Below are 26,652 nucleotides of genomic sequence, written 5' to 3'. Positions count from 1 at the left end.
GTCTATAGAGAAAGATAAAAAAAAATTGAGTTATCAGCTGCTAAAATGTGTACGTCTTGCGTGCGTCGAGCAACAAGTGGTTTAGAGTGATTTTTGGTTACGGGCAGGGCATCAACGTAGGGTTGAAATGGTCATGGCATTGTTCCTTGACACTTCTAATAAGAGGGCATACTTTTTAATTGCATGAAATGCAGGGAAAATGCTCCTAGAAAAAATTCAATTGTTCTTTGGTAGCCCCTGCTGGCTAGAGAGACCCAATCAATTGCCTTGTGTGTCTAATGGGAAGCATGTGTGTTCATGCCACATTCCATATTCCTTGCTATTCACTATATTGACACTTTTCCATTTGTACTTTGATATTCATAATAGCCAAAATAAACTAAAGTATAATTTAGTAATTATTAAGTAATTATCGACAATAAAGTGTTAATTGTAGCCAAACAGGAGAATCTGATAAAAAAATATTTTTGTAAAATAAGTGCCAAGCATTTCACATTTGTTGTCGACTGAAAGTAAAGTTTGTAAGGCCAAAAATGGCGTACCTGCTTTCTGATGGTGAAGATATCAACAAAACATTTGAGGGAAAAACGTTTATTGAATACTGAATACTGGAATTTGCACAACGCACAATCTTGTAAATTACACGGCTTTGTTTGTCACAGTAAATTGGTGACTTGGAGCTACACAACAGTAGGGATAGCAATCATGGAATGGTTTCTCATTTTCTGTCATTTTTGGATTTCATGAACAACATTCATTCGATGAGGAAATGTTATAAGTTTATATAATAAAAAAAATAACAGGAGATTAAAAAAACATTTTAAAAAATGCTTACAAAATGCACTGACTGGTCCTCGTGGTGTATTTGTAGGTGTGAGATAAGCAGAGCTTGGTGAATTCTGACACCTTTGACCAGTAACACAAGCAGACACTGACACAATTTATTTTCCAAAGTAATGGGCCTCAGAGAGTAACTGGTCCCGGGAGAGACTGAGCTAGCCAAGGCCACTGTCAAGAACTCGCAGTTCGGCGTCTTATTTGTCAATACCATGAGGAAGAAGAAGAAAACGAAGAAGGCTTGATTGGAGCCTGGTCATATTATTGCACTTGTTGTGGAGGAAGTCCCGCACAAGTTGCCCGTGGGCTACAAATAGTTGGCGAGGAATTGGACTGCCGCTATACGCTGGTGCTAATCCACATCACAAGAAATTAATATTGCTTCACGTGCTTTGATATGTTGCTCAGTGCTCTTGGACACACTTTGTCGGACATCAAGCAGAGGTGGGACCAAAGCACAAAAAGGGCACGCCCCAAGTTTCAAGTCAGTCTCATCATTTAGTCAAAGATGAAACGTCGCAAGCGAAAGTAAGGAACACTGTGACCAATCTTGACTCATGAGCGAACCTGTTATCTGCGTCTGAGTTGCAATTTGTCAGACTGCTCCCAAAGCAACTTGTCAAAATACAAATACCGTATTTTTAGGCTTTACAGAAAAACAAATAATCAACAGGACATTGGAATTTGCACTTGGCCAGCTTCAATTCCAAGTCGGTGGAAGCATTAAAGGGACAGTGTGTAATATTTAGAGCCTGCCAGCGGTACCAAAAACCTTCATTCGGTAAATAAAGAAAACATTGATTTGATTATTAAGCAAAATTACATGAATTATCAGCCCAATTTTATTTTTTATAAATAAATCATAGGTAGACAATTTCTTTTAAATAGTGGGATCCCTTCATAGTGGAATCCCAAGCTAGAAGTCACCCCCATGTCTAGTTTCTTGCTGCTACGCAGTGCTCTTGGAAGTTTTTGTTTGCATTAGATAATACAGTGCCATCTAGTGGTCAAATATTACACACTGGAGCTTTAAGTCATTTCATGACAAGTCAAGATTGTCGTGTCTGGAAAGTGGACAATTTCTTGCAGTTACATTTTGCTAAAAACATCATCTTTGAATCAAAAGCACGAATGGTCAACCCTCCCTCAGTTACACTTGTTTCATGAGGAGGCCTGGTTGCAGCTTTCTTGTGACACAAAATAAACGTTAACATAATGGCACGCAATCTTTATAGTATGTGTTTTTGAGAAAAACAATTGTCAACGCATGGAAATCTAATTTTGTCATTGACAAAGTCTAAAAAGTGTGACGATAATTAAGTCGTGTGAGTGGTGGCCCTCTTCTGGTACCAAGTCACCATTTTCCTAAAAGTCGATCAACTAAAAGGCTACGGGCTGACCTTCCTGGAGCCGCTGCGGCCCAGGCTGGCTGTGCTGGAGCGGCGGGATAGAACGGGAGTGGCGGCTGCTGGTGACGTCTCATCCGAGCAGCCGTGTTGGAGCAAAATCTCAGCGCAGCCTTTGCTCCCGGCTTTCCGAGCCATTGTCATGGCCGTCCGGCCCTGGTGGTCCCTCGCGTTCACATCCATTCCATACTGCCGGGAGATAAAAGATGGGGCAACCCGTTTCATTTCCAAAATATGCAAAAGGTGACTGCGAACTGGCAATGTTTGATATAGGAAAACTCTAATTGGCGTGGGATCAAGCAAACCACATAACATATTGTAAAACACAACTTGGGTACGTGTGGTACTTCCTGCTTTTACCTTCGAATGAATGACGAACCGAAAAGCTTAAAGTTTTATGAGAACATAACACTGGGTCTATGGGGTGGCAAAATTTCCTGTTGGTGAGTTATATTAATCCACAGAGCAGAGAGGTGCAAATGTTTGTACTTTAGGAAAAAAACAACTCTTTGCATGGTTGATTCCTTGATTCAGTAAATAACAAAAATAATAATTCCGAAAGTGTTGTTGAGCACCCAAAGTTTTGCAGACTGTGAAAGTTCTCTACCAGTGGGCTGGCTTAAATGCAAATGTCAGATCCAGATTCCCTCTGAATCCGAACAGTAGCACTTAATGACACCGTTGTGCAAAAAGTAAAAAAAAAAAACATTCTGGAATTTGTTTTACATTTTGTTGTTTTACAACGGTGGGTCTTCCAGGGTTAAGTTATCTAATATCTCTTCTCAATAGTATGAATAGTATTTGTGTTGATAAGTTTTTAAATGACGCCAATGGCACGTTGCAATTTTGCTTGCCATTTCCTTTTTCTTTGTCCTTTTAACTGTTAAAATGCCACGGATGAGGCTTGTGGGCTGCCCAACTGCTCCACAAGAGACCACAACAAGTCCATGAACATTTCCTGATGTCACATATTAACGTTTTCTTGTTCAGTTCTAAGAAGCAAAATACAGAAATCTATGCATTATCAGATCTGTTGAAGCAAATGAACAAGTAGGAAGAAAAGAAGACAAACTAAGAGCAATGAAAATAAAAAAATAACAAGGAGAAGATAAAGAATAATGAGAAAAAAACGAAAGTGGAAGGGCAGAAGGGGAAGACCATAACAACATTGTGGTGGTTGTGGCTAAGGAAGTGCAGCAGGTCATTCAGTGACCCCAGGGTCACTGGTTCGATTCAAGATTTTCCTGAAAGCCATGTATGGCTGCATCCTTGGACATGATATTACAATGCAAAAACCACCACCAAACCATTGAATTAGTACGAGTTTTGAGTATCTAGAGATACACAGTACTGTATACATTTAATGCATTATTACCGTATTCTCAATAAGGAGAACAACAATGTGAAGAAAGAGAACAAGCAGGACAAGGAGGTGATTAAGGGACATGAGAAGGGGTGCCAGGAGGAGAAGGAGAACAAAATAGAACAACGAGAAAGAGAAAAAGGAGAACAAGGAAGAAGAATAGGGAAATAGAACAAAACAAGAAGGAGAAGAATGATAAAGTTATAGAAAGGGAACAAAAACCAGAATGAGGAAGAATAAAGGAAACTTAGAAAGAGCGGTAGAACAAGAAATATATAAATCAATATGAGAAATAAAAAAAGGAGAAGATGGAGTAAAAGGCAATCAAGAAAGAAAAGGAGATTAAAAAAAGAGGGGGATAAACAGAATTTGAAGATGAATGAAAAGGTTGAGAAAATCGCCAAGAAAGAGACGGGGGAAGATACGCACCCATATTAGCAGTTGTGTCGTAACTGCATCTCCCATCTGGCAGGCCGCATGTAGAGCAGTCGTGGAAAGCGCAGAGTTTGTCGTTATTGTCCCCCGATTCATGAGCTCCTTGCTGCTGTGAGCCAGCAGAAGCAGGAGGCCCGGCAGGTCTCGCTCGTTCACGGCTGACAGTAGCTGTGCCGGCAGGCTACAATCCACTTGCTGCTGCAGCGGTGTCACGAATGCCCGTTGCTCATACTTGGCACGAATCCAGGACTCTCTCTCCTCTCTTAAAAACAACAACAATAGGTTCCCCGGATTGACAGGCACCATCTGCTTGCTTTTTGCAAACTATCATCTTCTTCACATCATTGGGAGCAACGGATTATAAGGCGCACCCTCAAAAATTAGTCTTTGTGATACTTTATTTCAACAGACTAAAAGGCACAAATAATAGAAAATACAATACGGGTTAGCGTTGCATTAAATATAAATAATCACCATATTTGTGCATTTATCAGTCAGAACATTGTATATTTCTGATCAGGGATGGAACAGGAATCGAACCTGGATTGTGGGGGATTTCATCCACAAGTCTTCAAGAGATACGGATGACACATGAAAAGACCCACGCTTTTTTGTCATAATCACACGTTTGATTAGTCACAGCACCATGTTGTTAAGGTAGTCATTGGGGCCTTAAGAATATTGTCAGAAATTAAACCGGTCCGTGGTAAAGAAAAGGTTCGAGGCCACTAAAATTCAATATTGTATCGCCGACTTGCAAAGTTTTAACGGAGCACACAACATTTTGAACTGAATGAGAAGAAAGGCATTGTGGGGATTAATTCTCTCCTCCTGAAAGATGTAAATAAAGAGGCGGCCGCACATATTCAACAACGTTTGTCACCTACAATGCTCAGTTGGAGTTAAGTGTTGGTTTAATATCAGTGGATGCTGTTATCTTAACCTGTGCAGTCCTTTGAGTCATTTTGTGATTAAAGGCATAACAAATAAATGCGACTTGACTTGACTTGACAAGAAAAAGTGAGACGATAAAATGATTTCTAATCACTTGCTTACCACATTCACCTAACACACAAAAGGTACCCGGTTCAGGACCCGGTGGACACGTTTGTTGGCCTGGAGAGGGATGGGCACCACCAGGCTGTACTTGCCAAGACACACCACAGAAAATGGTGCCCCCTACGACCATAGTGGTTAAGGGATCCAACCAACCGTGACAAAAAACAGTGTGATAATGAGGTAAGATACATTGCCTTTCCCTACGTAATTAATGTCTGAAGTGGCCTGGTGGTTAGGATTCAGTGTTCTTCCTACTACAATCTGTTGCCACCACTGTTGTGTAATTAAGTTTAGTGATAAATATTTACTGAAAAGTAATTGCATAAACTTGATAATACACCAGTGTACATTTTTGATTCCTCCTGCACATAAGGTGCACTGAATTATATGCCTGACCTTTAAATATCTGGCCAATTTAGTGGTTTGGGGGCGCCCTATAGTGGGACATTTGTATTTCTTTTAAACAAGCAGCCTTGAGACACCCGTGCGTTTGAAGGCAATGGAGCGTGGCACCTACCGCGAGGCTGCGGGGTTAGGCTTAGCCCAGCCCAGGACGCCACCCTCCCAGACACTGTTGGCCATGTGGTTACCGATGGCGGCCAACACTTGCGTCAGCTCCCCCGGCCAGTCGTCCAGGTCCAACGATCGTACCCGAGACAGGTGAGTGCCCAGGTTGCGATGGATCCCCGAACACTCTATGCAGATCAGCGCGCCGAGGTTGAGGCTGGCCCAGGTGGGGTCTTTGACAACACAAGCGGATTCTCATCAGAATGCCCCAAAACAATGCATTCGACAGGAAAAGTCAGGAAGTTGGAATGTCATCACTCAAACTTAACATGGATCCCTCAGGGAATGTTTAGGTCAAGGTGATAGAGTGCACTCCTGTCAATCTCATAAAGTTATTTTATTTCTTGGCTCATGGTTTCTTGATTCTCTGAATTATGCTTTTATTTGAAATTTATTCATGAATTGTCTGGGAATTTTCTTGTCTGAAAGTATATTTGTGTGTTTTATCAACGAGTTTTTAGACATGGGGGTGACTTCTAGCTTGGGATTCCACTATGTAGGGATCCCACTATGTAAAAGAATATTTCTCTACCTATGATTTATTTAGAAAAAACAAAATTGGGCCGATAATTCGTGTAATTTTGCTTAATATTCAAATCAATGTTTTCTTTATTTACCGAATGGAGGTTTTTGGTACCAATGGCAGGCTCTAAATATTACACACTGTCCCTTTAATGCTTCCACCGACTTGGAATTGAAGCTGGCCAAGTGCAAATTCAGAATGTCCTTTTGGCCATTTTAATATGGAAATTCCTCACTAAAAACGAAAACAATTTCCAACCAATGTCATTACCAAATTCACCATAGGATGCAAAATCTTTTAGATGGTCGGATAATACACGGTAGCCCGGCACCAAACCTCCAACTTGGAACGTAACATGTGGTGCAGGAAGCAAAAGAGAGGAGAGCAAGGGGGGAGGAGAGCAAGAGGGTTGGGATGGGGGGTGTTATATGAGCAGAAATCCATAACAAGATAAATTGATGACAAAAGTTATCCATGGCATGATGAGCACATGACAGAATGTCTGTCCCACTAAAGTAATATATAATCATATTGCTTTTAAGAATATGGCTAAAAGGACACAATATATGTGTCCCTTAACATTTGCTCCATTGGTTTATCAAGTGGCAGAGCATTTTCACTTATATTACACTGCTGGATTCAAATAGACCCTAAAATTAGACTCACTTGGTGCTCCACAGTCCACACACAAATTGTTGCCTTTGGTGTTGCGGATGGCCTGCAGTGCAATTGCCTCGCTCTGGCTGCTGCGTCGCGCCTACGCAAACACAGAAATGGATGTTTCGTGTCATCATTTAATTGACTCTATCATGTTGACACACTTTTCACGAGTGATATCACTCAAGCACCTTAAACAAACAATATTTTTTGTGGGGTTACTTTTGTTGAAGTTATTGTTGCATTGGAGAATCAGGGTTCACGCCGTATGAAGTTATTTGCATAAAGGGATAGAATATCCAATCATCACGTGTGAGCCAAAACACAGAAACGGCTGAAAGTGTGGGTCATAGCCAGTGTTGGAACTAACCCATTCCAAAGGAACGCGTTCTTGAATTGCAATTACTGCTATTAATCTCATCTCATCTCATTAGCCGTACCGCTTATCCTCATTAGGGTCGCGGGGGGGCTGGAGCCCATCCCAGCCATCTTTGGGCAGTGGGCAGGGGACACCCTGAACTGGTTGCCAGCCAATCGCAGGGCACACAGGGACAGACAACTCATTCGCTCATTCACACCTAGGGACAATTTGGACCAGCCAATTCACCTGAAATGCATGTTTATGTTATAACTCTATTGTTACTCTTTATGGTGCATTGTTGTGTTATTTTGCCACTCAGCTCTTGCAGGTCCTGTAGTACAATGTCTTTTGACTGCTGAACACTTCATGTTCACTCAAGTTGTCACTTAGAACTCTCAATCCATTAGGTTCACATTTACATACAAAGTACAGTTATCGTAATACGATCTCCGGCACGGTGTTTGAGGACGCAAGAACTTAACTTCTTGCCATCGAGGTATTTTCTCTACCATCCTAGCTGAATTTACAACTTTTTTTTTAAATACGGTACTCAAATCAGGGACTCACCTTATATGCACATATTCAGTTCTTTGTCAATAGGTGCAAATGGTAGAAAGCGCATGGGGAAGGGAGTGTGACTTATACGAGAACAACAACCCTAAGTGAATAAATGGGGAAAACATGACTACATAATTCATAGTAAGTGTGTTGAGTTTTGGTCTTTTTATTTGTAAAATCCTTTTTGTAATATACAAAGCCTGCAGAAAAGGGAAAATGTCTTATACAGTAACCAGGAATGGAGCAGGAAATCTTCGAGTTGTTTAAAGCCCGGAGACATAATGGATATGGAGTGTCTGGGCTAAGTATTTTTAAGCTCTCAAGACTACACAAACCAATAAATATACGGGTGTTACTGCTTCCACGGGTCATTGTGCACATGATCCCTTTATTTATATCGTTATGTGGCTATTTTAAAGCTGTTTTAGATGGTTGTATTCCATAGGAGCATATGTGGTAATTCGTAACTGGATATTATCTTTCGGAAAAACGCAATCATTTTTGTTGTCAGTAATATTGAATTACAAGTTTCTTTTTACATGAAGTAGCTAGTAACTGTAACTAATTACTATTTTTCAGTAACAACCCAACACTGGTCTTATTTGGGAAGCTTTTATGCCTGGTCACTCCTAAACCAAAGCTAAAGACTCGATTGGATAAAACATTATATTATACTTTAAACTCGGGACAAAAGTTATGCAGTCCTTCTATGTAAGAAGAAATGGCGTGTTACTGTTGCCTTTGATTGAGAGTACCTTGCTTCTGCCACTTTCACATGACTGCAAGCTGGCCAGGATCTGACTTTCGATGGCCGCCACCCACAGGTCCCGTTCCTCAGTACTAGGAGCCTCAAAGTGCCACGTTTGACCCGTGAACGACACAATGATGAAGTCGGAGTTGTCTTCATCTGAAACGCAAAGGACATGCGTCAACAGGCAAAGGCCTCCTCCCGTCGTCGACACCAAGCGGCTCAACGGGATGGACCAACAACACGTCAGGCAAACAGAACAAGCGCAAGCGTCAGTGTTACCTGTCCGGTTAATGTTTCTCAAGCTACCAAAGCTCTTTAACTTCCACATTTTGCGCTTGGCTGCAGAGCGACAGGCGAGAACGAAGACAGAAAGCAAAGAAAGAAAGTGCAGATGTTAAAAAGAGGAGAAAGTAGTGTCAGAGAAGGGTCACATTTCATCTGGGCATAAAAAAACAGGCACAATTTTTGTAGTTTCAATGACTGTGTAAGGTGACTTTTAATGTTTTCCAACAAAGGTTTCCGCACGTTTTCGTCCAAACGGCCGTCGGAAAGGGAGGAAAGTACTCCCTGTCTTGGTCGCCAGGCAGGCCAGCAGATCTCCAGTTCCACCGGGGGCACAAAATTCCATCAACACTATCAAAAATATTTTTCATCAAAATGAGTTGTCAGCCACTCCGCTCCTGTTGTTGGAGGGGACAACTTTTCAACCTTTTCTGGGCCGTTTACTCGAGGAATGAATAACAAAAGCGTCAAGTATCCCTCATTATTCTAGTCATATATTGCTACTTTGATGTCTATGTTTATTAATCAGTTGAAAAATGGCTGCACCTTTAATTTATCAAGCACATTGCAACTGAGGTTAGATGAATAGCAAACTTGAAGGTGAAGTCTGACGCATTTCTGTTGTTTTACGTAAACAGAAGATTTAGGATCCTCCCCTGAGGCTCAAAATTCACTTCTTTGCCCGACTATGCTAGCTTGCTGTCGGATCTTGTACTTTGACTGACTGCGATAGGTTGGAAAGAAAACCTCCGTCTAGTTTCCCAATCGGTTGAAAAAACAAAACAGCAAAATGGCAAAATAATTGGAGTAGTTAGATGGATTTTTTGGCCAAAAATCCCGAACACAAATGTAGTGGCCAGGAGGAAGAAGACATATAGTCCAACATGATTGGTTGCAACTAAACACATGTTTTGTGACAATAGTTGTGTTGAAGCAAGTTTTAAACACTTCAGGTTAGAACTTCTGTGTGGAAATTACATGAAACCTACTGGGTGCAGCCCTATTTTAAGACCAGCACCTAAGCAGTAATATCACGTCATTGAAAGTTGTCTAAGCCAATGACTTTTCCCGGCATTTTTTTGACAAATCCAGGTAATTCCCATGACTGTTCAGAGTCAATACTTACAAAGCTCTATAAATCCTTGACTAAAGCCAGCAGTGCAGACCGAGACCAATTTCATTTGCATATAACCAGCTTCACTTTTCCGTGTTGCAAATGTATCGGACAGTATCTGTAGTACATACGTCCAGAAAGAAAGGCAAAGCTCTTATTTGGCATGCTTTTTCAAATTAACATTATGGTCCCTCATTTAGGGTCTTTAATGAAGGAAACATACATAAAAGATTTCTGAATCTGAGATGAAGCGGAAATCAAACGCAAGAGTCAAGAAGAAGGTAAAGAAAATTGATGCACACTCATTTCCACCGATTTATTTGCAGTTGCTGAATTACCTTCTGCCTGCCCAACGGCCGCGTCTCCTTTTTGATTAATACTTTTCTTCCTTCTGTTCTTCTTGCGGTCACTGACGGGGGAAGACTGGCCAGTATCCTTTCCAGGAAACCGTCCAGATGCTCCTTCCAGTGCATCTGGCATTTTGGCAAAGGTATTTTCTCAAATTTATTCATTTACAGTTTGTGGGGAAAAAGTAGGTGGAACTGTATTTTTTACTGTTTACTTTGCCAGCATTGTTTTCCCCATATATGCTCAAAACAGTGTGGATAATCAAAGTCATAAGTAAGGGGTTCCCTTTGAGGTTATTCATTATGTGTAAATACAGAAAGTTCTGAATATGAGCTTGTGTTCGTACCAACACTTTGTGCTTTGGTGGACAAAGACGAGGGGCAGCGCTGAAGGCTCCTATCTCCTCCAGCTGAGCCATCATTCAGCACGGAAAGGGTAGAAGGACACAACTGAGGAACTAAAACAGAAAATTCATTTTTGTATAATCGAATTGTAATTTGTTTTTGTTTCATTTAACAGCAATGATGAGTTGTGAGAAAATCTTCTTTCAACTATTTGCAGATTGTGAAGTGATTCGCTTAATTTGTAATTCACTGCCAAGCTTGACTTTCAAGACAGAGCCAAACATTTTTAAAATAAGAGTTTCTCACGTAATTTTGTCAACTATGCTGTTAATGGGGAGAAAAACAGAATTCCCAATACCTGTACTGCTCGTCTCTGCAGCTGCCGGCTCCTTGCTGAGCCCGTTGACGCCGGATAGAGCAAAGGGCAAAGGCGAGGGGCCTGCAGGAACTACAGCCCTCGGAGGACGTTTTCCGGGAACTTTCACTGTCACGCGGAGCAAGTCGATTTCCTTTCCATGCACATTTTGCATGTAATCCTGAAAGACAACATTCATTTTGAAAAATAAAAATTCAATTTACTATATGTATGCAGGCAATATATCACTAAGTCAAATTTCAATATCCGCAGAATGAAGATGCATTTTCAAAATTCCCACAATAAGACTCTCTATTTTGACCAGGATGTCTTACTGTATACAATTCAATCAGTGCAGTGAGACGCATACAGTAGGAGAAATTATTGACGGTAAAGCTAAATCTGACAGAAACGTTGGGCGGTGTCTTCTTACACTGGAGCTGGAGTGGTAGCACAGAGTGCCATTTTTGGACAAGGTAACAAATTTCTTCTTCCACTCCTTGTTGAGAGAGCTGCTGCTTCTCTTCCAAAGGATGCTCTGAAGAAACACAAAAAATACTTAAATGAAGTGGCTCTCAGAAGGAAAAAAAAAACATTATTAATAGAACAGCCACCGGCTTGCTTTTGTCAGCAAAATCATCACTGTCAACGGCGCTGCGACATTCATACAAAGTCGCTCATAATACATTCGGGACAGTTGAAATGAGCGCAAAACAGGCTACTTCAATTCATGGGCATAAATCTGATGTTGGCCGCAGTAGTGATTGATGATAAGTGGGATAGTGGCCACTAATGAGCCAATCCTATATCTCAGCTGATTTTGTGTAAAGGAGTGACCAGATACACAGCTCACTAAGAGAGCAAATAAGCCATGCACAAAAATGACTACCACATTCCTAATTTTCCCATGATATTTTTTTTTTCGTCTTTCATTTCCACAAACAAATACTGAAAAAGTTACAGTTGCCCAATTCAAATAACTCAGAACTTTGGAATGGATGGAGCGACTGCGCCTCCTTTTGGACAATTCCCAGGTGTACCATTTCGCCGTGTACCACAATGAAATCTGATAACATTAAGTTTTGAATCTAACTAAAACATCCAAGGTTATGTATTGATTAAATCATGTCATGTCTCACCGCACCTAATTATGTCAATTGGAGTCTCATTCATAAGTACAGAACATTAAGTAAATTTCTTACTTCTTTGGCTTTCTAACAAGTTAAGCAATTTCAATTTTGAGTTGTTCCTTGCCTGCATGCTGGTTTAAGATCAGGTAATTGTGCAAATTGTGTAATTGTAATCCTGTGCAGCCCTTTGAGACATTCTTGTGATTAAGGGCTATATAAATAAATGTGACTTGACTTGACTTGACAAACACCGTCATCCAATACTGCTTGTATCAGATATCTGAGACCACGCCCTAAGAGGCATGATCTGGTCAAATATTCCTGGTCCTTGTAAAAAGAGTAGCTGTTCATTAGCTCGTTCTCTTTTTTTCTTGCCTGGCTCCTCTCGCACGACAACTGCATGCCGCATCCGTGCACGCCGGCACTGCGGCCCTAGGATCATCGCATGGGTTATACGTTGCAATCACCCGGAGCACGAGACCAAATCTCTCCACTACGACAAATAAGGTGACGGTCTCAAATTTATCTCCATGTTTGCTGGTTCTTGGGAATGAGCATTTTTTTCTGTAGAAGGGAATCTCCCCAAATCGACTAGCATTATAGCTGAAAAAAAAAACATTTGTGCTGGAAACTTCCAGACAATCAGCAGTCGAAAACCCCCATAATCTTCCTATTATTGATTCTATGTGTTAATAAATTGTGTGTCCTGTTTCTATCGGCCTGGTTCATTGATTCCATTTTTGGGGGATTAGTAATTCATATCAGAACTCCAAGAACTCAAAGTAATAACGTAATTTATTTTTTTCTTGATCAGTGTAGGAATTTCTTGCATCCTTCAGAGAAAAAAAGGTTTATGGTGGAGCACAAGCAACACCTAGAGGCAAATTTGTCAACTGATTGCAGTAAAGAATAATTCGTTCCAATCCTAACAATTTTCTCAATTAAAGCTAGAAAAATCCCTACACTATGCTCCTCAAATTACAACCTATGAGCAATTTTTGGATTGTTGTGCAAACCAGCATACCCAGACAAAACCTAGAAGAGTTGCAGCCATATTCCTGAGCTTCCTCAGCCTCTATGGGGATGGGAAACTTAGTCCGGTTGCTTGTTCTCCCAGTATGGTCCAATAGATGTGGACCGTATCTGAGTTGAGCTCATGACCACAACAAGCCGATACATTGTCCGTATTGGAGCAAAGGCTGGACTGCATTTCTATTGTAGTAATCGAGAACTTAAGTTCAGTTGTTTCTTGGGATTTGGAACTAAATCATGAATGATAACAAATTTTGCACTAACCTGCTTGATGGGAGCGGCCTGATTGCCGCTGCCGTCTCTTTTGTTATCAGTGACTCTCTTGTCTGAATCCCGGTTCTGAAAGCGAAACCCAATGGAAAGAGGATGTATGAATTTCTCAAAACACGGTCACGGGACAGCAAAGGGAACGCAGTGGCATGGAATAATGACAAATGTGTGAGATGGCAGCTGGCGCTAATGGGCCGACTGACCTTGAAAAGCGTTGGTCTTCCGGGGATGCTTTTCATGGAACGGGAGCTGCCACCCCCCTCCCCATGCGGCACTTTTAGCTCCCTGTGACAGAGCACTGGGGTGGAGGGGAGGGAGCAGGCGTACCCACCGCTAGCACCATTAATGACCTGAAAGGTGTCAGGGCGCAGTGCATGATGAGAATGGAGGTGGACGCTGAAGGTGTAATACGAAAGGCCACTCGGTCAAAGACACCTGCGATCTATGTGGTTGGCCAAACTGTACAGTGGGGAGTGAATGGCAATTTCCAGTCGACAAATTCACAGATAAAGTATGCAGATGCCACCAAAAACTGGGGCTTGCTGGTTCCCCCTGGCAAAAACTGCACATGTAAATTGATTACATTGTCGCCTTCTCGAAATTGCCATGCTGGTCACCCGCCAAACCCGTGAATCAAGATCTTTGAAAAACTCCATGAAAGAGGTGGCTACAATTTAGTTTAAGTTAAAGCAGTTTGGCTGACCACAGAGATTGAACATGCAGGGGGTTGCTTACCTGACCAGGAAAGAAGGTCGATCCCGGCGTGCAGTTTCCTGAGTGAGTGGGAGAGTTGGGCAGAGACTTACAGGCTTGAAACGCTGCCTGCTTCTTCTGGGCCACAATTTTCTGGGCGGCTACAAAAGAAAAGCTGTTTTGTGGGCACTCTTGTGACTTAGCTGACAGCACTGTCCCAACTCACCATCCGAGAACACTCGGTCCACGTTGAACCCGTAGGTGGCACAGGTCTCGTAGAAGAGCGAGTGTCGTACATCCATGCACAGCTGCTGGGCCCTGTGGTCCTCAATCACGCGGGGGTTGCTACTGCTGATTTTATCTGGCATCCATAAGCAAACACATGAGAGCTAAGATGCACACACGTATTACATCTCATTTAAAATTCTTATAGGAGAAGAAGAAATGTTTAAATGTCTGCTTCAAAAGCCGAGGGGTTGGAATGATGACCTTCAGAAAAGGATTGGTTATAGTTCCCCCGAAGGAGAAAAAAAAAACAAATAAAAAATGCAAGCAAGAAATAAGGCTGTTAAGTAATTGATCTAACAAGCGGACTGATAGAAATCGAGAAAACCACATCAGCAGTTATCCAATCAGGAAAATCTGGGCTTGCCCTCATGTTAAACAATCATTCATATGCCAATCAGAAAACATTGTGGAGTTACTTGTCACCCCATGCCAATGTCAATGGAGAAAAAAAACAAATGTCTGGTACCTCTACCAGTCACAGTAACACTTTACTCACCTTGAGTGGCAACAATGATGATGGGCAGGTCTGCACGCAGCGATCCAAGCCGGCTGTAAAGCTGATAGAGCTCCTGGAAGCTGTCTTCATTTTCCAGACTGAACACTAGTATCAGTGCATCTAGCCAACCGCTGAACTGAATGGGACAGTAGATAGTTTGAGTTAGGGGGCATAACACCCTACGCAGTCCCACGCTGATCAGTTGGCCCACAAACCTGCGCGTCTGGTAGCCCGGATTCCTCTCGGATCAACAGTAAATAACTCTGCCCGTCCACCAACACTTCTTTTTTGTACCTGCCGCCTGATCAGGAAAAGTTGTCAAGCAGCCGGGCAGGGTGTATTTTCAGAAATAACGCAAAATTGTGAAAGGGTATGAAATGTGTTTACATCGTCACTAATTGATATTTTGGAATTGATGTTAGCCCTATGTATGAAGAGGAAGAAAACTGAACTGTGGGATAGTGTTGCTTTGTTGACCTTGCATAAGCTCAATTACAAGAGAGTTTGCTCTTACCATCAGGTTTCTCCAGTGCAACATAACTACCAGTGATGTATTTGGTGACTAGGGCTGATTTGCCGCTTTTCGCACTTCCCAGAATACCCTGAAATAAACAAGTGGCAGATTGAAGATGTGTATGGCAACATTGCACAATCAAAGGATGAAACAACTCAACTCAACTTCTGCCAACTCAAACCAAGCTTTACATTAAAAAACCTTGTAGGCAATGCAAAGGCAATACTTAGGCAGGTTAATGCATTAATACGTCATACGTATTACTACCTATAAACAACTAAAATAGTTTGAATAATAACATTATAATGTATTTTTAAATGATCCTAAATGGGATTTTAACTTTCTGTTTTTTTCCTTCTGATTTTTGATCAATTAATTTACCAATCTTGTGGTTACTGCTGTTATTTCTTTTTACTGTTTCTCTGATGGACTTTAGAATAAAAAGACCTTGTAGCTAAATCTGGATTGTGCAACGTGTATGTGCAATCTCCTAGTTAAGCAAATTATAAATGATAACAGTGTTAACGACACTTCTATTTAGGAATACATTTTAATTCTATCAGATGTAATCTGTCAAAGAATTTAAATAAGATAACCATTTTAGAAAATGGGAATGAGAAGCATACCCCTCAAACATCTTATCCTACACATAAAAGATGTACAGTACACGAGGCAGAAATAACACACGTAAATTCTAAATCATGTCAACGGTCGCTGAAAAGCCAGTAGTTGGAGAACAAGCATCTCATGTACTCTGATCAGACTGATTTATTTTTGTGCAGCCTCGTCGTCCTAGCTGCGATGCAAGACTCACCAGTCTCAGCTCTGGGACTGATCTGCTCAAGCTCCATTCCTGGCTGTTTGCAATGTTGACTGCAAATAATCACAGAGACAAAAACAATTATGAAGGTAGCGAAATGAAAGAGGCCTTATCTGTTTTATAGTAAGCAATCAAAGTCAGCCATCACCAGGCATGAGGCAAGCAATAAATCGCATCTCCCCGACTGGGTGTTGTCGGCAGACGCGGCGCTCGACCAGCCGTTTTAATGAATATAACCTTTCCTTCACAGCAGGGGATCCCACCCGTCCCGCTGACGCTCGTTAGCCATTCTGCTTCCTGGCTCTCCTTTTTAACGTGACTAGACTAAACCTGTTACCAATAAAAGTCCAATCATAGATGTTGTTTTGCGCTGAAGTGTTGCTGCAATGGCACGCTCAGTTACAAGCTCCAGATGTGTAAACTTAGGGGTTTATTGGCATGTTTCAAATTATTTTCAGTGTAGGATAGTAAAAAATACAATTCCAGATGATGTGCAGATTTTCATTCTTACCCACCCTACTTGCTTGCTAACAACACATAGCAGGGGTCAGCTACGTATGGCTTGTGAGCCAGATATAGCTGTCTTCGTCACATCACACATCTGGCTCGGAGATAAATAAAAGGAGCTTAGCCTGTTGGCAAAGCAATACTTGTGCTGGTCAGAAGACAGAGGAAAAGAAAGCTGTTGTTGCTGCTAAAAGTCGTCATGTTGTGCGTTTGTGTGCCAGAATCGGAAAACAAATGTTAGTGATCGTAAATTAAAGTTTTACAGGGTCCCGGTGGACACTCCTGTATAAAGAAAAAGAACAGTTGTACATTGAAGTGAAAAGATTGGACCGTGGCACTCATAAAAAATGCTGGGGTTTGCAGCGCACACGTCATATCAGGTAAGTGAAATTAAATGTTTATCTTTGTTACTATCAAGTCCATATTACTTACTAGATGGACAAAGAATTTGGTTATATTCTCAGCTTCAGCTAACTGTTGGCATGTAGCCTAAATGCCATCAAAAAATGCTTCCCCTTAAAAAAAATAGAAAATCTTTCTCTTTCTCTATCTACCTACATCTGTATAATTCGTATTTGCATTATTTTGGGACATTTTTACAAAATAATTATGCCAGGGGGGAGGATCCGGCTCGCACCTCTGCTTACAAACAAAATGACGGTCAAAATGAGCCTCAACGATCTCAAATAACTGCAGGAGGGAGACAAATTTTAAGTGGGAGATATGTTTCACGGATTCAACATGGCGGCGCGCATGGATGCTGCGGCTAGTTGCTCTCCAGCTAATCTTCTATTTATTGCCGTTCTCTTGTCTTTTTTGCTTTCACTTTTGGACACATGTGTGGCCAAAAATACTTACAGTAGGGACGAACTTATTCGGTTGGGTGGGCGTCTAAATTTCGACTTTTCCTGCACTTTTTATACCGCCTATGATATACCGAGCGAACTTCAAAGAGATCCGGCATCCTTGTGGACAGCTATTCCTCCCAATAAACGACGACAACGGCGCCGTAAAGAGAGAAAACAGAAGCGTGGTTGCCGTGCAGGTAGATGTGTGAAGCGTGCGAAGTCTAAGGAGCAAGAAGGACGCGAGGATGTAACTAATTCCACCATTCATTCCTCGCCCGACAACCGACGCTTTACACTCAGCGCTCACGAACGGCCCCAACAGTGGCATCTTTTGAAGATCTCTACAAAGACTATAAAGACTTCAGCTAAGTCAAATGATTCAGCAAAGCTAAAATTTGGTCTTTTACATATTAGATCGCTTGCTCCTAAAGGTTTACTTGTTGATAACATTATTCGTGATTATAAACTTAACTATATGGGTCTTTGTAAAACTTGGTTACGCCCGGATGAGTATTTAGCACTAAATTATGCTTCACCCCCTCACTACGCGAGTAGCCATGTAGCACGCACATTGAAAAAGGGTGGCGCGTCGCGCTCATTTCTGAAAAATCGCTCAAATTTAATCCTCGTACCTCTAATAATTACAAGGCGTTTGTGGCTCTTGTGATGCGGTCCTCTCTATTGTCAATTTATGTAATAACTATCTATCGCGCACCTGGGCCATACACAACTTTCTTAGGCGAATTTGCTGAACTTTTGTCTGAACTAGTAACCTATGCAGACAAAATTATAATTATGGGGGACTTTAACATTCATATCAACTCCCCACTCAGTTCACTTACTATTGCGTTTAGGTCTCTAATTGATGCATTTGGTTTTAATCAACTGGTTGATTTGCCAACCCATAAAAATGGAAACACGCTAGACTTGATTCTGATTCGAGGAGTTTTAACCTCAAACATTATGGTGTTACCGTGTACTACCGTTATCTCGGAACATTATTTAGTTACATTTGAGGTGCTAGCTAAATGTAGTGTTAAAAAAGCTGAAGGATTTAGCGGACGCATTATAAGCACTGGCACGGTTTCTGAGCTCTTTGAACTCCTTCCTGGAGCAGTTGCGTCCTTTCCTTCATACAATGGCTCGATTGACTCACTCATGAATGAGTTCAATACCACCCTGACTAGTGTCCTGGATTCAATAGCGCCCATAAAGCTAAAATCACGTCCTAAAAGACGCACGCCTTGGTTTACTGATGAAACTAGAACCCTTAAACAAGAATGCAGGAAATTGGAAAGAAAATGGCGCGCTACCAAGCTTGAGGTTTTCCATCAAACCTGGTGTGACAGCTTGTTAAAGTATAAAGCGGCCCTTGCCTCTGCAAAATCGGCCTACCTTTCGAAGGTGATTGCGTCTCAAAAGAACAAACCCGAAGCCCTTTTTGACACTGTAGCATCGCTTACAAGGCAACAGACTATCGCAGATAGTTCGACGCACTCTGCTCATGACTTAATGGTCTTCTTTACTAAGAAGATTCAATGCATACAGGAAGAAATTGCTAAAGAAATTATGCAACTGAAGATGTTATTAAAGGGCTGAAAATCTACAGATGCACGACAGGGTGGCTGTCCTGGGAAATTGTCCGTTTTAGTGAACTGTCACTTGATGATCTTAAACAGGTGGTGAATGCGGCCAAACCGACAACTTGCCAGTTCGACCCGCTCCCAGGTTCACTTATTAAAAGTCTTTTTGGCGTCCTTGGACCTTCAGTTTTAAATATTATAAACATATCACTCTCCTCTGGTGTAGTTCCAGCAGCTTTTAAGTCCGCCGTTATTAAACCCACACTGAAACAACCCAACCTTGATCCAGAAATCTTAAGTAATTATAGACCTGTGTCAAACCTACCTTTCCTCTCTAAAGTACTTGAAAAAGTAGTGGCACAGCAGCTGAATGATTTCATATCTGAGAATAACCTTTTTGAATCCATGCAATCAGGATTCAGGGCTAACCACTCTACTGAGACAGCTCTGATCAAGGTAACAAATGATCTCCTACTAGCAATGGATTCTGGCGCTTCATCACTTTTGCTGCTGCTGGATCTTAGTGCTGCTCAATTTCCTACTAGAACGGTTGGAAAAATGGATTGGTCTCTCAGGAACCGTCCTCTCGTGGTTCAGATCCTACCTCTCAGATAGGACGCACTGTGTTAAATATGGTGAAATGACATCTGAGCCCTTTAATGTTACCTGCGGTGTTCCACAGGGTTCAGTGCTTGGCCTCCTTCTTTTCAGCATTTACATGCTTCCATTAGGTGATTTTATTCGCAAGTACAATATCAGCTTCCACTGCTAGGCAGACGACACTCAACTATATCTTCCGTTGGAGGAATCTCCCACACGAAACTGTGGAAATTTGGAGGCCTGCCTCATTGAGATAAAAGAGTGGATGTCACTCAATTTCTTGCGTCTTAACTCTGAAAAGACCGAAATGTTAGTCATTGGTCCATCTAAATGCCGTGACTTATTCTCAAAAACTGCTGTGAACATTGACAAATGTCACATCACACAGAGTGACTCAGTTAAAAATTTCGGTCTCATATTTGACCCTGATCTATCCTTTGAAATGCATGTAAAGAAAATTACTAGAACCGCTTTCTTCCATCTTCGTAACATTGCTAAAATCCGTTCAATACTGTCTCAGTCGGATGCGGAAATTATAATTCATGCATTTGTTACCTCCCGTCTCGATTACTGTAATGCACTACTCTCTGGTCTCCCGAAGTCTAGAATCAAGTCTCTTCAGCTGGTACAAAATGCCGCAGCGAGGCTTTTAACTAGGACAAAAAAGTACGATCACATAACACCGATTTTGGCTAACCTGCATTGGCTCCCAGTTAGCCTTAGATGTGATTTCAAGGTTCTCTTAGTATTATACAAAATCATACATGGACTTGCTCCCTCTTATCTTTCAGATCTGATCTGCCCCTATGTCCCAATCCGAAGCCTACGATCTGAGAGTGCCGGTCTTCTGGTGATCCCAAGAGCAAAGAAGTGTTCTGCTGGTTCGAGAGCGTTCTCCATCCGGGCACCGGTGCTGTGGAATGCTCTTCCCCCTGAGATCCGATCTGCAACCTCAGTGGAAATGTTTAAATCTAAACTTAAAACTCACTTCTACTCCATAGCATATGAATAACCTACTCTTCTCGTCGGCTGAAAAATAGTCTGTGTAATATAGTGTAATAATCTGTGAAGCCCTTTGAGACTCTTCGTGATTTAGGGCTATACAAATAAAAATGACTTGACTTGACTTGACTTTTATGTTGGACACAGGCTCTAGCATTTTTACTCATCTCATCTCATCGGCTGCACCGCTTATCCTCAGTAGGTTCGTGGGGATGCTGGAGCCCATCCCAGCAATCATCGGGCAGTGGGCAGGGGACACCCTGGACTGGTTGCCAGCCAATCGCAGGGCACACAGGGACAGACAACTCACTCACTCAGTCACACCTAGGGACAATTTGGACCGGCCAATTCACCACGCAAGCACGGGGAGAACATACAAACTCCGCACAGTAAGGCCGGGAGCTGGATTTGAACCCACTCAGGAGGTTCCCACGACCTCAGAACTGTGCCGCACACGCGCTAACCACTGCGCCGCCGTGCTGCCCAGCATTTTTACTATTTCTTAAATTTTGTAACATCATCAAACGTCACAAAATGAAATGAAATGCGCTGAAGAATTAGGTTTGGTGGTTTTTTTCTTTAATTTTGTCTTATCATATAAGGTGTGGCTCTCTCAAAAAAAAAAAAATGTTTTGCTTTCATGGCTCTTTGCTTTAAATAAGTGCCCTGACGTATTGATTTCTGGAGGCCACTCCACTTCACAGTCAATCACAGAAGTCAGTCCCTCGGCCCTCACATTATTATCAATATCTGATATGAAAACTTGGATGGACCTGAAATTGGTGTAAATTGACCAGCGTACAAGAATCCATGAATTTATGTCACCTTCTGTAAACACACAAATGTGATATGTTGAGATCAGCCTGAGTGTCACTAAATGGGCTCAAGTAGAAATTTCCTAATGTCATCTGGCTCTTTAGTGGTGTTAAACTGTTCCAGGGGACCAGATGATTTACTTGTGGTGTCAACGCAGTTGCACTCTCCCTTACTTGTCCATGAAAGGTCAATAGGACCGTGGAGGCTCTATGGGGTCTCAAAAACTCTATTGTTCGCCTCATTAAGAAATACTAGCACAGGGGTCAGCAGGAAACATTCAACATATCCCGATTTTAAGGGCCAAGAATCCGAATACCCAATAAACACCAAATGGCTCGCACATCTTATATAGTCTTGCAGCTCCTTCTCTTTGGGTTTCAGCTATGCAGCAACACATGTTCGAATAACTTCTTCCCTCATCATCACCTTGCGAAAATGTTTTTTCCAAATATTATGCAAGAATTTGAATTGTTGTAATTTCAGCTCTTGAAGTATTGGAATAACTGCCCTTGATCAATGTAATAGAGAGTGTGATTAACCTTCTGCCGATAGATTACTACTGTCAGTATTATTGACAAAAACACAATCATGCCATCAGCTTTATCTAATTTGGACAAGGTGTTTGCCTATGATTGAAGCAGAAAGTGCCAGAGCTAAGGGAAGACAAAACAAACTCAGTAGTGGACCAATGCATGGATGCTAACGTAAGACACGAGTTCCTTTTTAGAAGTACAATAGCATAAAGTAAAACCAATAACTGAAATGACAATACTAATGTCATGATAAAAGCTGGTAGAAACACGTGGGGACATGCTGGCCTCGTTTTTATCTTGTTGCCGTAGTCGGTTTAAAACAAAGATTCAGATATGTGTATTGTACAGAGAGTACCAGCATTCCAGATTACATTTTAATGTTGGCTCACCAAACCAACAATTGCGGAAAACTCCTTGGTGTGAGACACCTTATCAATCTGCAGGTTAGCATTGGCTCTGTCCAAATATTTTTGGACATACAAATTTGAGTCACAAGTCCACCAGCGCTGGCCATATGAATATATAATATACTCCTATGCACCAGCTGCACACCTGTTTTTCTATCATGATCATGCACCGAATCCTTGCGTTTTTGTTTCTTTTTGTAAACTATCGTAATGGAATTAATGATGAAGGAGGGTCTCAATGTGATTTTTTTTTGCATAGTACTGCAGGTGATTCTGCTGTGTCTGAGTCAGATCAAGAGGCTTCTGCTACTAGTTACCAGGGAAAGCAATGCTATTTGTCCCACTTGGGGAAGCAACCTCCAACACAAAACAACGACCTGAAGAGGGATGGGTGCCATCAGGCTCTACTGGCCCGAGACACACCAAGGGAACTGGTGCCCTGACAACCCAGGTGGTTAAAGGATCCTTGGACCAGTCAATTCGGTAGAAACTTTGAAATATTGCAGAAAAATAGTAGATACCTTGGGAAAGGCTACAAAATATATTACTACATATTTGAGTGTCTAGGTTTTCGCATTGAAGTCACAGGGAACAAAGTGGGGGCCGTCTGCTGCTTATCAAATAAAATCCCCATTTTCAAAACAGATGCGCCTCTCGAGCAATTGGACATCATGTCGCAATGGCTTTCCCCTTCAGTATTAATACAAGTGTAACAACTTGAAATAGGGATTAGTCAAGTCTTACTAAACCTGCCATAAAAAATTAAACTATTTAAATGGAAAGGTGTCCATCTCGTAAATGCAAAATATAGTAGCTATAGCTTTCCAGGATATTGTACAATCACTAAACTCATCAACATGTGCCAAACAACACTGTTTTCCTGCTTTCGACGATGGAAAACATATTCATGGTCTTTGTCTGCATCTTTGTCCTTCTTCAGGAGCCAAAACGGATCCAGACATTGTGATTATTCAGCTGCTCTGCCCACCAGATTTTCACAGAAAGCCCATTATCCATGCTCTGTGCCTCAAACCAGCTGCGTGGGATCTACTTAGTGTTACACGAGCTGCCAGTCCAAGCAATATTTCTTTTCCACTGTTTTTGGGAGGCTCTTTCAGACAAACCTGTGCCACGCACACATGCATTAACAAACCTTATAACACCCTTCTGTTCCATCAGACGCTGCCGCTGTAGCAGCAGCAGTCATCCTGCTGGTTTCCATAGAAACACTTCCTCGTGCCCTGGTTGAAACTGCATGTGTGTGTGTACTACTGTGTGTAGTTTGACGACTACAATGTGCCTGTGTAACAGTGTGAATGCACAATGAGTGAATGGACAGATGCACTCTTACAAACGCAAACGTGAAAGAGACATCAATGTTGAAGTACAACTGATGCATAGGGCAGTACTGAAATAGTAACCGTGTGGGAGACAGAGGAAAATACATTTGGAGCATATGAAGAGGGCGGATTATGGAAAAAATGATGTTGTTGACAGTAATTCCCCAATTGAGCTGGGTGAAGATGTATCGCCTTGCGTGTTTTATCTGCAGCTTTGGAGGCTAAACATCACCCCAAGCAGGGGACCATCTGCGCAAATGCCGATCCCCCATCCCAGAATCATTATATGATTTAGAGCAATTCTGGGACTGTGGCTTATGAGTGTGAGCGTGTGCGAGGGCTTGTGTATGCGCGTGTGTGTACACATGTTTGTGTGTGTGTACAGATTATCCCTGCACCGGCGTGAAATCAGACTACTCTAAAAGGAGAATACCATTAAGACTGTCCAAGACAACTACATTGTGCATTCTCAGATGAAACGAGTCTGCCTGTCATTGGTCTGCATTTGGACATTAATAAAAGCCTGTTTCAGACCAACACTTTTTCCCTAAACACACTCAGGGAGTGCCATCAAGCCCATCTTGGTCATCAAGGAGCCTCTACCTCCGGAAAAAAAGTTTCCATTCATCTAAAAGACTAAGACCAGTAAGGGTCTGTGGGCCACCTACCTTCCTCCTCACTTGAGTCCCTCTGAATGAAGACCGGAGCAGCCGATGATGATGATGACGGCCCAGACACACCTGCATTGCTCTTTGTGAAAATGCCACTAATGAATTTAAGCATCTTCCTATCTTTGGAGGCACCCCGATGGGCCTGGTTAATCTCCCTGCTCAGTGCTAGGTCTTCAGAAAGGCTGTTCAGGTCACTGTTGTCCAGTGTGCGGCTTTTCCCCTTCCTTGGAGCTTTACTTGCCTGAGTAGCCGGCGCAGGCAGGGAAGTGGAACCTGACTTAAGCCTGTCTTTACGAGGCATGTCTCTGAGCACAGCAGCAACGCCATCTCCGATTTCGAGATGCATCCCGACTTGAACTTCATCCGGCAGGTCCCTCCATACTTCAGTCCGACTTGCTTCGGCCCACGAGGCCCTGCAGGGGCCAGGTGAGCGTGTGGGCATTCTGCAATCTTTGCGATCAAGACTCTGAGCTGAGGTTGGGCTGCGATCTCGGCCCTCTTTGCAATCTCGACCGCGTGTTTTAAGCAGACTCACAGGCCTCTGGCTTACAGGACGAATGGGTATATTAGTTCTGGTTGGGGTATGGACAGGTTCAACTGTTTCTGTTGGAGTTGCACTTGTCAAAAAGGGAGACCATGATTGCTTAGCTTCAGGGGTCCCATACATCTTCTCTGCTAGAGTAAAATCAATTTCTGCAGTCTTTGGACTCTGGATTTTCTCATGCGGTAAGGGTATAAATACTTTACATGGTGGTTTCTCACAGATATTCCTGGAGGTGTCAGAAGTGCAGGGTGGTTGATCATCGATTTTCTTTTCGTTGAGGCCTTTCACAAGAACAGGGCGCTCGGCACTCATTAGTTGGGCATGGGTTTCTCCAGCTCTACTCTGCACTTCAGTCAGTGACTTCAGCTGAGTTTCTTCTTCCTTACCCTCCCTTGACTGGGTTCCAAATCTAGTTGTGGCCTCCTTTTCAAAGGTGCTGCTCTGGACCTCCCCTCCATTCTCCTCCACTGCCTCTACCTTAACCAAGGTTAAGGAGATGAGGTAGGTGGTACGTTGCTGCAGCGCACTGTCTTCACTCATGGGGTCGAGCTTTACTTGTCACACTTTGGATGAATGAGAGCAGACACAGAGAAGTGAACTACTGAGAGGGAGTCAGAGTTCTGGGATGTAGAAAAAGCCAATGTTGCAATTGAGACAAAATACTTGAATTTCTTCTTTTGTCTTCAGGGGGACAGTTTCAGCCAATTTCAAATTTTTCATTTCCTTTGTTTGGGTGTTGAACTGAAATCAGTCACAGAAAATATGCGCATTCCCTGTCTTCCACACAAAATTCAGTGAAATGAGTTTTTTTATTCCTGGAATATACACAGCTGCATATGTCTTGACCTTACTAAGATTTGCTAAAGGTCTGTTAATGTTTGCAATACCTCATTCCTGTTGAGACCTCAATCGACCATATTTGTTGCAATCCATCTTATATCTTCAGCATCATCTCAATTGTTCTTGTGCAAAATAAATTCCATGACATGAATCCTGTGCGTCATCAAAAGTGGTAAAGGTGTCAGTCGTAAATGACAAGGTAAAGCGTCAACATATTTAATCCAGCCACCTCAAAAGGACATAGTGGAGTTGAGCTGTGGGATCTGGATCATGAGCTCTTGTTGCCATTTCACCAACCTCACACGTGTAGTGGCGCCAGTGTCAATTCAGCACCAGGCGGGCGCTCAGGAAGGAGATTGATGAGGGCTGAGGTGTATCTGGAAGAGATGATACCTGTCGAATTCCTGCTGTGTGTGCCGGGGTGCACAATAGTGTAGAGTGGCGATTGAACATCACGCCCCTCTTGTTGTATCCCACGTTGTCCAAGTCCTTGAAATGCATCAAACGTTTATCATGACAAAACATGGGACGCGAGTCAGGGCTTAGACAAACAGAGATGCTGTCATGTAGGTCTGTCCAGTCGCTGGCATGTTATGAGATATATCAAAGCTCATCGCTAGCAATCTCCATCTGCATGCCCCTCCTTGATGCAATCCACACCATCGCGTCCTTTTGCTGTTTCCTCATGCAGAGCATGCTTGCTCTCTGCTCTTTATTGCTCATCCCCTCTATCCCCTCCTCCCCTTCATCTTTCTCCC

At 42.3% G+C, this 26,652-nt stretch overlaps 1 protein-coding gene across 2 annotated transcripts; it reads right to left on the bottom strand.

Annotated features, from left to right (window-relative positions):
• Window positions 1–575: 575 nt before the first annotated feature.
• Window positions 576–26,652, bottom strand: agap2 (ArfGAP with GTPase domain, ankyrin repeat and PH domain 2). 2 transcript variants are annotated; one of them, XM_088332347.1, is made up of 19 exons: window positions 24,508–25,603; window positions 16,198–16,256; window positions 15,384–15,471; window positions 15,085–15,170; window positions 14,870–15,005; window positions 14,312–14,446; window positions 14,128–14,246; window positions 13,596–13,742; window positions 13,387–13,461; window positions 11,394–11,498; window positions 10,964–11,141; window positions 10,608–10,718; window positions 10,252–10,386; window positions 8,797–8,856; window positions 8,522–8,673; window positions 6,857–6,947; window positions 5,618–5,840; window positions 4,036–4,303; window positions 576–2,432 (listed from the first exon to the last, which is right to left on the bottom strand). In XM_088332347.1, the coding sequence occupies exons 1-19, from the start codon at window positions 25,592–25,594 to the stop codon at window positions 2,226–2,228; spliced, it is 3,462 nt and encodes a 1,153-aa protein (XP_088188473.1). In that variant the 5' UTR covers window positions 25,595–25,603; the 3' UTR covers window positions 576–2,225. The 2 variants fall into 2 exon arrangements, with proteins under 2 accessions (XP_088188473.1, XP_088188472.1); XM_088332346.1 differs by lacking the exon at window positions 13,596–13,742 and having other exon boundaries at window positions 24,508–26,652.

This window comes from Urocampus carinirostris, chromosome 3 (genome assembly GCF_059441175.1).
Source record: "Urocampus carinirostris isolate Australia breed hairy pipefish chromosome 3, RoL_Ucar_1.0, whole genome shotgun sequence".
Taxonomy (NCBI): Eukaryota; Metazoa; Chordata; class Actinopteri; order Syngnathiformes; family Syngnathidae; genus Urocampus; species Urocampus carinirostris.
Note: the sequence above shows the minus strand (reverse complement) of the source record. Positions and strands in the feature narration are given on the sequence as shown.